Below are 14,488 nucleotides of genomic sequence, written 5' to 3'. Positions count from 1 at the left end.
TAACCAGTGGAGCTAACTTTAATTAGATTGTAATTCTGTAAGAAAAGCAAAATGTGAAATGAATAACAGAATGTTTATTGCTTCCATCAGGGAAATAAATAAGCTGAAAAATTAACAGGAAAATTACTTAAAACTTAAAGCTGTATCTCTATGCAATTTCAAGAAGCCATTATTACAAAGTCATGACTACAAGCTGCAAATCTTTACATTTAAAAAACAATGAAACATTTTTCTACAATATAATCACATAAATTATCATAATGTAAATTTTCTAAAAATTAAATTAAGTATTAGTCTATTATATTAATGCACATTGAGGGGATAGTTTTCAATAACTAAGATCGTTCAGTTCTTAAAACATTAATTTCGTTCGTAATGACCGACTAAAACCTATTTTATTGTACTGAGAAAAAAACTAAAGAAATTGATTGGACACAAGTTTTTCAACTTATTAGACTGTCTCTAAAATTATTTATAATAATATTAGATGGTACTAAAGACAATAAAACAAAATGGGATTTAACATCATATCAGACATATTATGAAAGTTAAATACACAAAGTTTACATTGATGGAACTTGAATCTACTGCACAAATTTACATAGCATTTGTGATATTAACCTCACAACTAACTGGGAAATAAAACTAAAAACTCCCAATGCCCAATTAATCAAAGTTAAGATCAGTACTGTCAAAAACATGTGTGAATGCTCACTTTCTAATATAATATAATTTGAAATATTTATCAACTATATACACTGAAATATGTTTATTACATGACGACCTTAATGCTGCCATTTGGACAACACCTGGCTCAAACTCACTAAAACTACATTTTTGTCAAGTCCTCATTTGGTAACTGATGCGCACATGAACAGAGTCTGAGACTAACGTCATGGCAATGCCATACAAATTGTATGTGAGAAAGACATCATTAGAGACAGAGTCTGGACTCTAAAAGTTTTATAAGCATGGGCCCAGTACTGTCAAAAACAAATTAGAAAAATATATAATTGTGTGTATTTAAATAGTTTTCAAACAGGCTGAAACACACCACAAACATATTTATTTAGTCTGGACAGTTTTTTTTTTTAGTTCTGATCCATACGAACAGTCAGTTTCTGTCCAGCTGCTTGCTAAGATTAATATCACTGGGTACTGTATTTTAATACATATATAAACAGCTATTTGCTCACATCACCAATTTGTATATATCAGTCAAGAAGAACATACTGACTTGATAGCAAAGAATCTCCAAAACTCTTGAAAACACTTATTGGAAATGCAGCAAGAAAATATATTTTCTTTATTAAAAATACTTCATTAAATCCAGACTAAAAGTGATGCCACACAATATAAGTTTCTCTTATAAGAACAGCCGATTGCATTGCAACCGATAAAATTGTAATGCTTGTCTTGCCACAATTGGCTGTTCTCGTGGCTATTCTTGTATGAGGTACTCGTATTTTGTTGTGTCATCATAAGAAGTGCACAGCATTTGTGAAGTTTCTAATTAACTATAGCATATAGTGTTTCCGAGTGTAAACTCGTGATGTTGGAAACGTGTATTTCATCCTCGACGGACTTCGTTCTGCTGAGGACTGGTGTGGAGCTGTTCAAGTCAAAAACGGTCTTCACCTGAACGAAAACATAAAATTAGATTAAACAAGCATTCTGAAGCAATACATGTCCCCTACCGGGCCCAACAAATGTCCATATCTCCTAAATTCAAGGGCCATAACTCTGTGAAAGTGTGTTCTGAGTTCTAAACATTAAAAGGGCAATAATATTTGTCTCAACAATTTAATAAATACATTGTAAAAGGATATTATTCCAAGTCCTTATCTATCATATAAAAGTGAGATTTTCTTAACATCAAAACTACACATTTAGAAAACTTAGTATGTATACTAGGATTATAAAAATTTTGCCCAATATTAATGCTAATTAAAAGATTTTTTTACAAGTTTTAACAGATAACACCAACTCACACACCTGCTCTGTAAGTTGGTCTGTAGTAAACCTATCACCACAAGGGTTCTCCAACAGTAGTGTCCCCTTGACTTCTCCTTTAGCTGTTTTCCTCACCAGTTCTACATTTACGAAGTGACACACCGGTGACCTGAGGTCGCTGCACTGACCCTGACATTGATGGACGTCTATGTTGTTTGGGGCGAGGAAAAATGTTTGTGTGGCGTAATCAATGGGCTTGTCGTTAGGTTTAACTTCCCGTGTGAGGTCTGCATCAAGGAACAGTTGCATACTCAGACCTCTCAGTCCAAACACTGCAGTCGCCTGTAGAAACACAACAGAAGATGATGTATAAATAGTATAGAACCATATATATCTGGATGTCCAAAAGAAACTTTACAAGGTTTGAAAATGTCTTATAAAAACCAACAAAGGGTATAGTGAGATATGAAAGTATCAAGAAGTTCAACAACTAAACGTCATAATGCATTTCGTGATATATGCAAAGTGTTTGTAAAGTGGTTTCTAAAATGGTTCTTTTCAATATTTATCAAATCATTCTAATTTTATGTGTGTACAGTTTTTTGGGGATGCCAGTATAGTTCTGTAGTCAGATCACTCAGTCCTAATCAAAATAATGCCCCAACATTTTCCAATTTGTTACATTTGATTACTGTAAATATCTGGAATGAAATAGGTCTTGGACACATCCACTGGACAATTTGGAGGATATGTTCAAAAGAAAAAGAAAGAAATGTTTTATTTAACGATGCACTCAACACATTTTATTTACTATTATATGGCGTCAGACATATGGTTAAGGACCACACAGATATTGAGAGCGGAAACCCGCTGTTGCCATTTCATGGACTACTCTTTTCGATTAGCAGCAAGGGATCTTTTACATGTACCATCCTGCAGACAGGGTGGTACATACATGTACCACGGCCTTTGATGTACCAGCGTGGTGCACTGGCTGGAATGGGAAATAGCCCAGTGGGCCCACCGACTGGCAGGATGTGTTCTAGACAGTGATGTTTGATCCTTCAGTGGATGTAAGCACACATCAAATGGTTAACTGACTGATTGACCTGAAAACCGTTGTCAGTCAGGGATCCATCACCGTCAGTGGGCCCATTGAGCTATTTCTCGTTCCATCCATTGAGTGTACCACGACTGGTATGTCAAAGGCTGTGGTATGTGCTATCCCATCTGTGGGATGGTGCATATAAAAGATCAGAGTGGAATTAATCGCTACTTATGGACACTTTGGAATAATGCTTATTGAAAAGAAAGCTTCGACAAATGTTTTATAGGCCAAAATAGAATTAATAGAGGAATTGACTGTTCCAATATATATATACTGACACACAATGAAAACGCAAAAACAACTTTTCATTGCAAATAACAACAAACTATTAATGAATTGATGGATAATGTAATATGACATTAATGACTGGTATTCATGAGATACATTCACATGGAAACATGGCCAGTTATCATCAGTATTCGAGTTGTATTCGTAATCGAAAAGTTCAACCCCCTCATATCAAGGTCAGTATCTGGTGTGTCCACCATTGGCCCGTGAGCATGCGTGAAGACGATGGGGAAAGGATTGGCACAAACATCTCAAATAAGCCACAGGAATGTTCCTCCTCTCCTCCTGCAATGCCTGTGCAAGCTCAGTGACATTACTCGGTGCTGGCTGGCGGTGACGTACCCGACGTCCTAACTCATCCCACATGTGTTCAATTGTGTTTAAATCCAGTGAAACGGGGGGCCAGTTCATAACGGTGATACCGGCTTGTTGCAGGAATTCCTGGGTAATTCTTGCAGTATGTGGATGGGCATTGTCTTGTTGAAACAGAAGTGGCTGGAGAACTGGTCTTAGAATAACGTCAACATAATGCTGGGCTGTAAGGGCATCGTGGACAATGATGAGATCACTCCTGAAATCACAGTTGATTGCCCCCATACCATCAGACAACCTCCGCCAAACCGATCACGTTCCCTCAAACATCGTCAGCGTACCGTTTATGGAGTCTCCTGTACACACGTGCTCTTCCATCGGCAAAGGAGACAGAGAAACGGGGCCCATCTGAGAAAACAATGCTCTGGTAAAAGGCTGGTGGATGATTACCATTCTGGAGAGCAAACTGTAGTCTCGCAGCACGATGTCGTGGTGTCATGATGTTACCGTTGTATGGGCATCTGCATCTGAGTCCAGCCATTCTAAGTCGACGGATGACCGTCGACGGATGACTGTCATCGGATGGACAGGCCTTCCATGACGTCCTATCGTGTTGCTTGCTGTCATCGTCGCAGTTCTGAACCGGTCACGGAGGTGGTATCGTCGAATCTGCCGATCTTGGCTTGGGGTCGTAACGGGACGTTGACCAGGTCGAGGTCGATCGCGGACACTCAAGATCTGCTGATGACATTCAACAAGTAGTCCAATAGTTGATGGATGGACTCTGAAGGCCCTAGCAACTTGGCTTTGTGAAGTTCCCCCTTGAACCATGCCCAACGCTCGCTCCCTTTGTTCTTCTCTGAGTCGTGGCATTCTTAATGTGACGAGGAATATGACACCGTTATGTGACTTTTATGTGTCCACATACTGGCATTTTACGTGCATTGCATGCAGCATGATTGAGCATGTAGTGAACGCATTTCACACCATTTTGTGTGTTTCTGCTATTGTATGTGTAACGAGAACAAAACCAGGATTAAAACCCAGACAAAAGTACCAATCAATGGCTTCCTCTCATCAATTGTTATTTTAGGTCCAATAAATATATTTTTCATTAATCACAACAAAATATTGAAAAATATCTGTTTTGCATTTTCATTGTGTGTCAGTATATATACAGTAATATAATTATATATATATAATTTGGAGCATGCTGGAAGGACAATCCAAGAATAAATTGGAGAAGAAAACGAGCATCAAATTATTTAATAATGGGGTTGGGGGGGTGAAATGTCTAAAAATTAAAAAAACTCAAGTGACTGGCTCTACCACTGAGATGGGTGGGACACAGCCCAATGGTAAAGTATATGCCTGATGCACGGCCAGTCTAGGATCGATCCCTGTCGGTAGGCCCATTGGGCTATTTCTCGTTCAGGCCAGTGCACCACAATTGATATATCAAACGATGTGGTATGTACTATCTTGTCTGAGGGATGGTGCATATAAAAGATCCCTTGCTACTATGACTGCATCAAAATGACCATACGTTTGATATCCAATAGCCGATGATTAATAAATCAATGTGCTCTAGTGGTTTCGTTAAACAAAATAAACAAACAAACTGTCTACCACTGAGCTACATCCCAGCACAAAACCCTCCATCAGTGTCAGAGAAAAGTGTCCACCAACCTGGTGTCGTAGATCTTGCATGGTTACGGCACACCGCCCAGCTGGGTTCTCAAGAAGAATGGTGGCGCACACTCCACTCACTCCCTCCTGCGGTTTCGTGCCACACAGCTCCACGTTGACAAACTTGCACTTCGGCGTAATGCCACCTTTCACTGGTACTGAGGCCAGCTGAGGTGAGAGTTCAGACCCAGCAGCGTTCACGCCGTGACCCTCAACAATGGTACACTCAAAACTGTTGGCTTTCACCTGTAAATCAAATTATTTAACACAAAATCATTTCATGAAAAAATTGTACGTATTCAGGAAATTTTTGTGCATTTGTATTATAGATCTATCCACAAACATATTTTAAACACTAGTAGTATTTACAAAGCCAGAAATAATCATTATTTTTCAGACTTGTCAACACTTCTATGAACTCTGTATTTCATAATTAACAGTATACAAAACAGCATTCACTATCCATTGCATTATTCTATAATCAAAAAAAGAAAGAAATGTTTTATTTAATGATGCACTCAACACATTTTATTTATGGTTATATGGCGTCAGATATATGGTTATGGACCACATAGATTTTGAGTGCAAACCCGCTGTCGCCACTACATGGGCTACTCTTTCCGATTAGCAGCAAGGGATCTTTTATTTGCGCTTCCCACAGGCAGGATAGCACAAACCATGGCCTTTGTTGAACCAGTTATGGATCACTAATCGGTGCAAGTGGTATACACCTACCCACTGAGCCTTGTGGAGCACTCACTCAGGGTTTGGAGTCGGTATCTGGATTAAAAATCCCATGCCTCGATTGGGATCCGAACCCAGTACCTACCATCCTGTAGACCGATGGCCTAACCACGACACCACCAAGGCCGGTTCTATAATCAATGATTCATTATGTTTTAAGTTAAATCATAGTGTATGGACAAATGACATGTAATCATATTTTCTGATACAAACATTTGACAGCAGCCAAGTCAATAAATAAATGATATGATCATTTAACTGCAGCTAAATGTATAAATAAATGACATACCATCATATTTTCTTGTATGATCACTTTACTGTGTGGCCTCACGGGGTATCTGGAAAGAGGCTGTTTGATGGTGCTACAGATAAACTCTGTGAACTCGTCGATGATGCGAGACAGATCGGGAGAGGCCTTGTAGTACGCCGTTATGTCATGTGACGGAACCAGTGCTGCCTGCAACCAAAATCAAACAACTAACTTTCTGTAAATACGTTTTAGAAATACATCCTGCTGAACAGGTTTTAAATTACATAAGCACTAAGCTTTAAACTGACGCTGTATAGAAGTACCTTTTTTCGTAGTTTCTGTATGCGATTGATAACCTCGCGGGCTATTCCTTCATCCAACATCAACTGGTCTGGGGTCACATCCAGCAAAATAAGCAGCTACAAAACAATAACAAAAATGATTTGTAAAGGAAAGGGAAAGAATACTTTAGGTATTTAATCATACTGTAGTTATTTTGAGACTTAGTTCAGATAGAGAGGACATCAATACAGTCACAAAATTTATTTCAAGTCTAATCCTAATGAACAGCAAAAAGGGATGTTTGTAACACACATTCCATGATTCCAAAGTCATATACTGTCGACAAACAGCCTTTGTGTATTAAAACTCTGGCCTTTGATATCATATACCAGTAGTGGGAGTGCATGAGTGCATCAACCAAGAGTGATTGATCCTGCATCCCATCACACCTGAAGTGAGAGTTTACCACTGAGCTACATCATGTCTTGTTCATATTATGAGATCCAAAACTTTTAACTCATGAATTCCCTCTGCATATTGTGACTGTGATACTGAGATTATATTTATGCATGATTCTAATATTTTCCTACTGTGATATCCATTTCTTTTAATATTATGACAACCTAATACTTCAGGGCACAATATTTCATGCGAACCATCGTTCTGTTTGCGTGTCGGTTACGCAAAATTAAATTTACGTGAACCGCAAATCGGTTACGTCGTGACCTGTAGACGTTCAGAAATTAAAACTTGCAGACTTCACTATTACAGTAAGTTTATTCATGCAGACATACTACTAGTATTCCGACACATGTTTTAGACTGATTTTTAAATACTTGATGTGCAGCAAACCAGTAGCCAACGGTATATTGCAACGGTGGTAACTTGCGACCAAAGGCTCCTAGCAGCATTGGAAGATTGACCGCCCCACTCTAAGAAGAAATAGGAAGCGGGGTCGGCCCCTACTACTCTTTTCTAGACTTTACTTTGCTTTATAGTGATACCATCTCGTATCCTCCGGAGTCGGGCCCGTCCGCACCACTATACCAACCCATGACGACTGGACTATACCCTAGTCTGATACTCTCTCTTGTTCAGACGGATCCGGTTTCTCAAGATCTGTATTTCAGCACAGCACTACACCTTCAACGTCTATCGACTGTCAATCTAGGGGTTTTCTTGACGGGATGCAACCCATCTCGTCCCTTTAAGCTGTGCACCCAAACGGCCTTAACGAGGCCACTCGCGTGGACATATCGATCGGACTTTAAACTTTTAGATCTGCGTTCAAAACTTTATGTCGAAATTACTTCTTTTTTTTAAATATTATTAAATAGTCCGATCCTCTCTTCTTTCTCTGAGTTAATTTTGGACTGTCCTTCTAAAATGCTCCAAATTATATAAATATTCGGCCGAGCAGTCAATTCTTTTTATTTCTGGCTTGTAACCTTTTACTTTTTTTTATTTATTCTATTAACTTTTTTTACCAATTGCTATTTTCAAAATTCTGCCCATTTTCAACACAAACACCCCCCCCCCCCCCCCCCCCCTCCATCCCGAGTCAGGCCACCGATCTTATCGGAGGTCGGACTCGGGATGGGCGTGTTCGAAACCCTAGTGGTATATGGGCACGTTAAACTAGTTATCATCATCATCATCAAAGGCTCAGTATAGAGTCGAGCCAAAAGTTTCAAAGAAATGTGCACGGACCGCTAAGGCCCCTAAATTATCTGCTGCTATTCTATCTCTAAAGGTATATATGTAGACATAATATTGGATTGCCTATAATTTTACAAAGGTTGAACACGGTTTTAACGTAAACAAAAATATCACAAAAGCTAAAAAATACTAACATCGCATAATGAGCTTTAAATAACAAACATTTGGAACGTCACTGTAGTATAGAAGTGCCAGCGATAAAGTGAAAGTACCATCGCCACCTCAAAATATCAGTGTCAAATTGTGGTCTTTCTTTTTATGTATTATAAGATTTATTTTTATTAATCTAATCATGCACCAATGAGTAGCCTGTTTTATAGTTTAGAGGAACTGGACATTTGTTGTTTGGGATTTTGGTGGGGTTTTTTTTAAAATCTGGTGTATACTAAATTTTTACAAATTATCAGTGACAAATGGTAGCCTTTATTTGTTATTTATATAAAAAAAACTATTAGTCTAATCATGCACCAGTGAGTGACTGAGTGTTTTGCATTATTCTTCAGAGGAACCAGGGAATGGGCATGTTTCCTACAAATGTATCTATTTTGTTTCAGTACTGGGCTGATATTAAGTCCTTTTACAATAGTGTTAACTTCAGCAAGCTGCACAGAGGTTCTAGAATACGGTGGCCGAGAACAGTGGTTTTTAGATTCGGGACTCTCAAAATTACTTTTTGCGATCCCGATGGCAAGTGGTGAATAATAATAATAATAATAAATCTACAACGCTACGATCGTACGAGAACAAAGGAAACATCTACAAGTCACTTCTTTCGATTTGCAAGCATTAAAAATTGTTTTATAAAAAGTTTTCTTTTGTATTTTGTTTTAACTTTTATGTTTGAGCTAAAAATTATGTATGTATTTAAGATATAATTTCAACTTAACTTTGAGGTAACCGATCAGGTAATCCACAGGTTACGCAAATATAATTCACGTAACCGAACAATTGGTTACCTAGGTAAAAACCACGTGAACCGACTTCCGGTTACCTCAGATTTCAAAATATTGTCCCCTGTACTTTAACTCATGAATACCCTGTTCATATTGTAAGAACGTAATATTTTCACTTTTGAACTTTCTGTTCTAAGATCCTAATGTTTTTATTCGAGTCAGGGCTCGAAAGTATAAGATGGCCCATTATGGTAAGCCGATACGTTCAGTTTTGTGAACCACGAGCAAGATTTTAATGTGGAATAAATGTATGCCATACAATTATTAATAGTGGCTCATATGTTATAGAAAGAAGATTGCCTAAATAATATTTCTGAGTGTCTAACGCAATTATTTTTTTATATTTAAAGTCGCCCAAACAGGACTTTGGTTGCCAAATTAAACCTGGGCCCTGTTGTTCAAAGCACAGTTAAATTAACCCTGGGTTAGTGTAATATTTTCCTTTTAATTATTTTTACACAAATATACATTAAACTTTAGATATAATCACAGGCTGACCAACTTTCCGGAATTTTCATCAAGTACTCGGAATTCTGGAATTGATGCCAAATATCCAGAATTTTTTCAAATTCACTCAAATAGTTTTTTTAAGCAACTAATTCTTATTACATTCTACATTCTTAGAATTAAATATCTTTATCACTCATTTCAACCTGAGCTCCATTTTGCCTACTTTTGTGCTATTACCCAGGCCACGGGCGTGTGTCTATTGTCAACAGCCGACCAATGAAAATGTCAAGTAAACTGAAGCCATATATGAAAATTTTCTTTCTTAATTTTTATACTCAAATAATTTAGATATTCATTTAAAGATATTTTAAATATCATAGACGTATGTATGCAATTTTGCCACTGTGGATGAAAGCATGAATATATAACAGAAGAACACTACGATCGCACAAAAACAAAAAACCCCGAACCGACAGTTTTCTTTCCATTGGCTTTCATATGCAACATTTGAGTAAATACTATTTGGCCACCACTAATCTACTATATGACGCATCCATGACATTAATATACTACCGATATTATTTTATTCAAGTTAAATAATAACGCAATTTTTTTTCTGTACACTGGCTCCCCAAAAGTGTTACTGTAATAGTAATGTAAGCACAATGCAAAATGGCAGCCAGTGTTAATGTGGGTAGCAGACATTTCATCCCTGAACCAGTTCGCCACAAATCAGTTCGACCCAACTACATGCATATGATGAAATAGTGCATATGTGGCAATGTACCTACATAAAAATAACATTTGTCCCAAGTTTGTTTGTCACTTTATTGCTAATCTGTAGGTGGGAGTCTTAAACTGTAATACAATATTTGCTAATAAAGTGGGTTTTTTTGTGTGAACTTGTTGATGATTTTTGGTGTGTGTGTGTATGTGCGTGTAGGTGGGGTAGGGGGTCTTTTTATAAGGAAGTTCCAATTCACATTTAAATAATGATATACTCATTTGTATTGTCATTTTGCAAATGAAAATGATGTTTTCGAGTACTTTAAATTATTGTTTCAAAAAGGGCGTTCGAGCGCATAAAAATGAAAATATCTGAAAATTCTGGAAAAATATTTCCATTATGTTGGTCGCCCTACGATCATGCATGGACACCTCTGATTGTTCTAAATCAATTTCCAACATCACATCTTCAATTATTATTAATATTGATTCAGTCCTTGGTTTTGAACATTTCTGTTAACCACTGATTAAGCGAACTAACATCTGAACAACTGGAAGGAAATGGTTTATTTAACGACGCACTCAACACTTTATTTACGGATACATGGCGTCGGACATATGGTTATGGACCACACAGATATTGAGAGAGGAAACCCACTGTCCCCACTTCATGGGCTACTCTTTTCGATTGGCAGCAAGGGATTTTTTATATGCACTACACCATAGACAGGATAGTACATACCACGGCCTTTGATGTACCAGTTGTGGTGCACTGACTGGAGTGAGAAATAGCCCAATGGGCCCACTGATGGGGATCGATCCCAAACCGACCGCGCATCAAGCGAGTGCTTTACCAATGGGCTACGTCCCGCCCCTTGAACAACCGTCGACTGGCAGTTATTGCGTGCCCTTACAGCACTAACCTCTCCCTCTGAGTGGGCCTCGTACTGGCTGGCATCCTGGTCTCTCTTTCCCTGGAAGGTGTACATGAGTCGCAGGTCTTCAGGTAGCAGCGTGTGTCCACACACCACGATCTCTCCGGTCTTCTTGAACGCCACCAGCTGCGCGTCCGTCAACGCCTGGATGGCGGCCATCGTCGGCTTGAAGTCTCCTTTGAGCTTGACGCCGAGTACTTTGTGATCCGGTTCAGCCTTCAGGTGGATGCCATACTTCTCCTTGTCCGTCGTCGTCGTCAACTCACGCACATTCAGCTCCTGCAATTTTAGTTAAATTGATAGGTTTTTAACATAAATTTAACATGTAACAGCTAATTTAAAGATTTGATACAAATATAGTTTAACACAAACAAAGCCATAAATTTAACATATAATAGCTAATTCAAAGATATGACACAAATAGCTAATCCAGAGGTTTAACACAAATAGCTAATCCAGAGGTTTAACTCTAATCCAGAGGTTTAACACAAATAGCTAATCCAGAGGTTTAACACAAATAGCTAATCCAGAGGTTTAACTCTAATCCAGAGGTTTAACACAAATCGCTAATCCAGAGGTTTAACACAAATAGATAAGCCATAGATTTAACACATAATACCTATTTCAAAGATATGCCAGAAATAGCTAATACAGAGGTTTAACATGTAACAGCTAATTTAAAGATTTGATACAAATATAGTTTAACACAAACAAAGCCATAAATTTAACATATAATAGCTAATTCAAAGATATGACACAAATAGCTAATCCAGAGGTTTAACACAAATAGCTAATCCAGAGGTTTAACTCTAATCCAGAGGTTTAACACAAATAGCTAATCCAGAGGTTTAACACAAATAGCTAATCCAGAGGTTTAACTCTAATCCAGAGGTTTAACACAAATAGATAAGCCATAGATTTAACACATAATACCTATTTCAAAGATATGCCAGAAATAGCTAATACAGAGGTTTAACACATATAGGTAAGCCAAAGTTTGGAGTTTATCCAAAAATGTTTTTTACTTTGATAATTTCCACCACTTCTGTCCATCACTACTCTGACGATGATATAACCTGAGGCAACAAATAGTGACTAAGTGAAACTATGTTGTGGTAAAAAAAGACAAGGACTGGGATATGAAGGTGGAATGCAAAACAAGTTTAACAACAGGATGAGCTGCATTCAAGAAGAAATTAGATGAATTTGAAGTAAAGAAAGCAAAGGGGCCAACAGGTTAAAAACAAAAATGTTACTAAGATTCACTCAGTGTCAATGGACCTTTATGTTTGTGTTGTTTGTGTCTGGTACTACTCACTTCCAGTATGTATTTCTTCAGAGATCTGACGTCCTCCAGGGCCCTGGGGTCTTGGTGAATGACCACCACTTCCTTCAGCGGATACTACAAACAGTGAAGTGATAATCAGCGAAAGCTTACAACATTAGTTTACATTTATGTCTTTCATTTTCACATTGGTGAGTATACTTAGTGTTTTTCATAGTTAGTGTTACAAATATTCAAGGTATATAATTGTTCAGAATTTTTAAAAGTTTGTTTTGTTTAACAACACCACTAGTGTATATTGATTTATTAATCATCAGCTATTGGAAAGAAAACCTGCTATAATTTTTGTTAGTATTAAGTTATCTTTTATATGCATCATCTCAGACATGATAGCACAAACCACAGCCTTAGCTATACCAATTGTGGTTCACTGGCTGGAATGAGAAATAGCCCTATGGTTCCACAGACATGGATCAATCCCAGACTGACCGCGCATTAGGTGAGCGTTTTACCACTAGACTAAGTTCCGCCCCGTTGTTCAGAATAATGAAAAATCATCTCTTCCTTAGTTACTGCCTTTTGGTAATGTAATTATAACAAGTAATCTAAAGTATTCTAGAACATGAATTATTTTCTGAAATAGCGACATTGATTAATTTAATTTACATTACAAACTAACAAACCTTTAGTGGTAACGTCTTTCTGTCCCTAACAACACGACCCAATTCAATCACTGTCTGCATCACAGACACAGCATTCTCAATTTTCACATCAATCAGAGACTCCCTGAAATATATAACACAGCATTCTTATTTTTTATGTCTACACCATTCTCACACAGAATTCTTAATTTTCGTATCTATCGAATATTCCCTGAAATAAAACATGAAGAAACAGGCTTGTTAAGTTTCAAAGCTATTGAATACTCCCTGAAATATAACACAAAGAAACAACATTCTCAATTTTTAAATCTATGAATGATTCCCTGAACATAAAATGACAAAACAACAACAGGGTTTTTAATTTTTAAATCTATCAGGTTCCCTGAAATATAACACAAACCTTCACAATTGTTAATTGTAGCTCCCACAACCTGTATATATGAAAAACTGAATTATTAAGAAGGCTATACATAGATTAAAGGTACATTATTGTTGTTTTAGAGTCATATGTTGCTGTTTTACAGGAAATTTCATTTATGATAACTATTTCTCGTTCCAGCCAGTGCACCACGACTGGTATATCAAAGGTCGTGGGATGGTGCATATAAAAGAACCCTTGCTGCTAATCGAAAAGAGTAGCCCATGAAGTGGCGACAGCAGGTTTCTTCTCCCAAAATCTGTATGGGTCTTAACCATATGTCTGACGCTATATAACCATAATTAAAATGTGTTGAGTGCGTTGTTAAATAAAACATTTCTTTGTAGAAACAAGTCTCAAATCTCTATTGAGGCTGACTAATAGGTGCAGAACGTGACATACACGTTAGCTGGTGCGTGTTCAGGAGGCCAAGTGCTCACAAACAGTTTATCTGGCACCATCGTTTTCTATCACATCACGTTCACATAAATTAGTCGACTCTCAGTGAGTGATTGTGATCGCCTGCCCTAATGAACATGTCTTAGTCAGACATATGGTTAAGGACCACACAGATATTGAGAGAGGAAACCCGCTGTTGCCACTTCATGGGCTACTGTTTTCGATTAGCAGCAAGGGATCTTTTATATCCACAGACAGAATAGTATGTACTATGGCCGTTGTTAGACCACACAGATATTGAGAGAGAAAACCCGC

The 14,488-nt window shown here is 37.7% G+C and overlaps 1 protein-coding gene across 1 annotated transcript in view; it reads right to left on the bottom strand.

The window, feature by feature from the left end:
- Positions 1–59: 59 nt before the first annotated feature.
- The window catches only part of LOC121367534 (isoleucine--tRNA ligase, cytoplasmic-like), a 55,273-nt gene continuing 40,844 nt past the window's right edge, over positions 60–14,488 (bottom strand). The window contains exons 24-31 of the mRNA XM_041491764.1: positions 13,378–13,480; positions 12,728–12,811; positions 11,398–11,688; positions 6,668–6,763; positions 6,384–6,551; positions 5,351–5,596; positions 1,996–2,295; positions 60–1,638 (exon numbers count right to left, since the gene is read on the bottom strand). Of these exons, the coding sequence (XP_041347698.1) occupies positions 1,510–1,638; positions 1,996–2,295; positions 5,351–5,596; positions 6,384–6,551; positions 6,668–6,763; positions 11,398–11,688; positions 12,728–12,811; positions 13,378–13,480 (1,417 nt within the window). The 3' untranslated portion in view covers positions 60–1,509. The remainder of the gene's footprint in view (positions 1,639–1,995; positions 2,296–5,350; positions 5,597–6,383; positions 6,552–6,667; positions 6,764–11,397; positions 11,689–12,727; positions 12,812–13,377; positions 13,481–14,488) is intronic.

This window comes from Gigantopelta aegis, chromosome 3 (genome assembly GCF_016097555.1).
Source record: "Gigantopelta aegis isolate Gae_Host chromosome 3, Gae_host_genome, whole genome shotgun sequence".
NCBI lineage: Eukaryota > Metazoa > Mollusca > Gastropoda > Neomphalida > Peltospiridae > Gigantopelta > Gigantopelta aegis.
The sequence above is the reverse complement of the archived record's forward strand: the minus strand, read 5'-3'. Positions and strand labels throughout refer to the sequence as shown.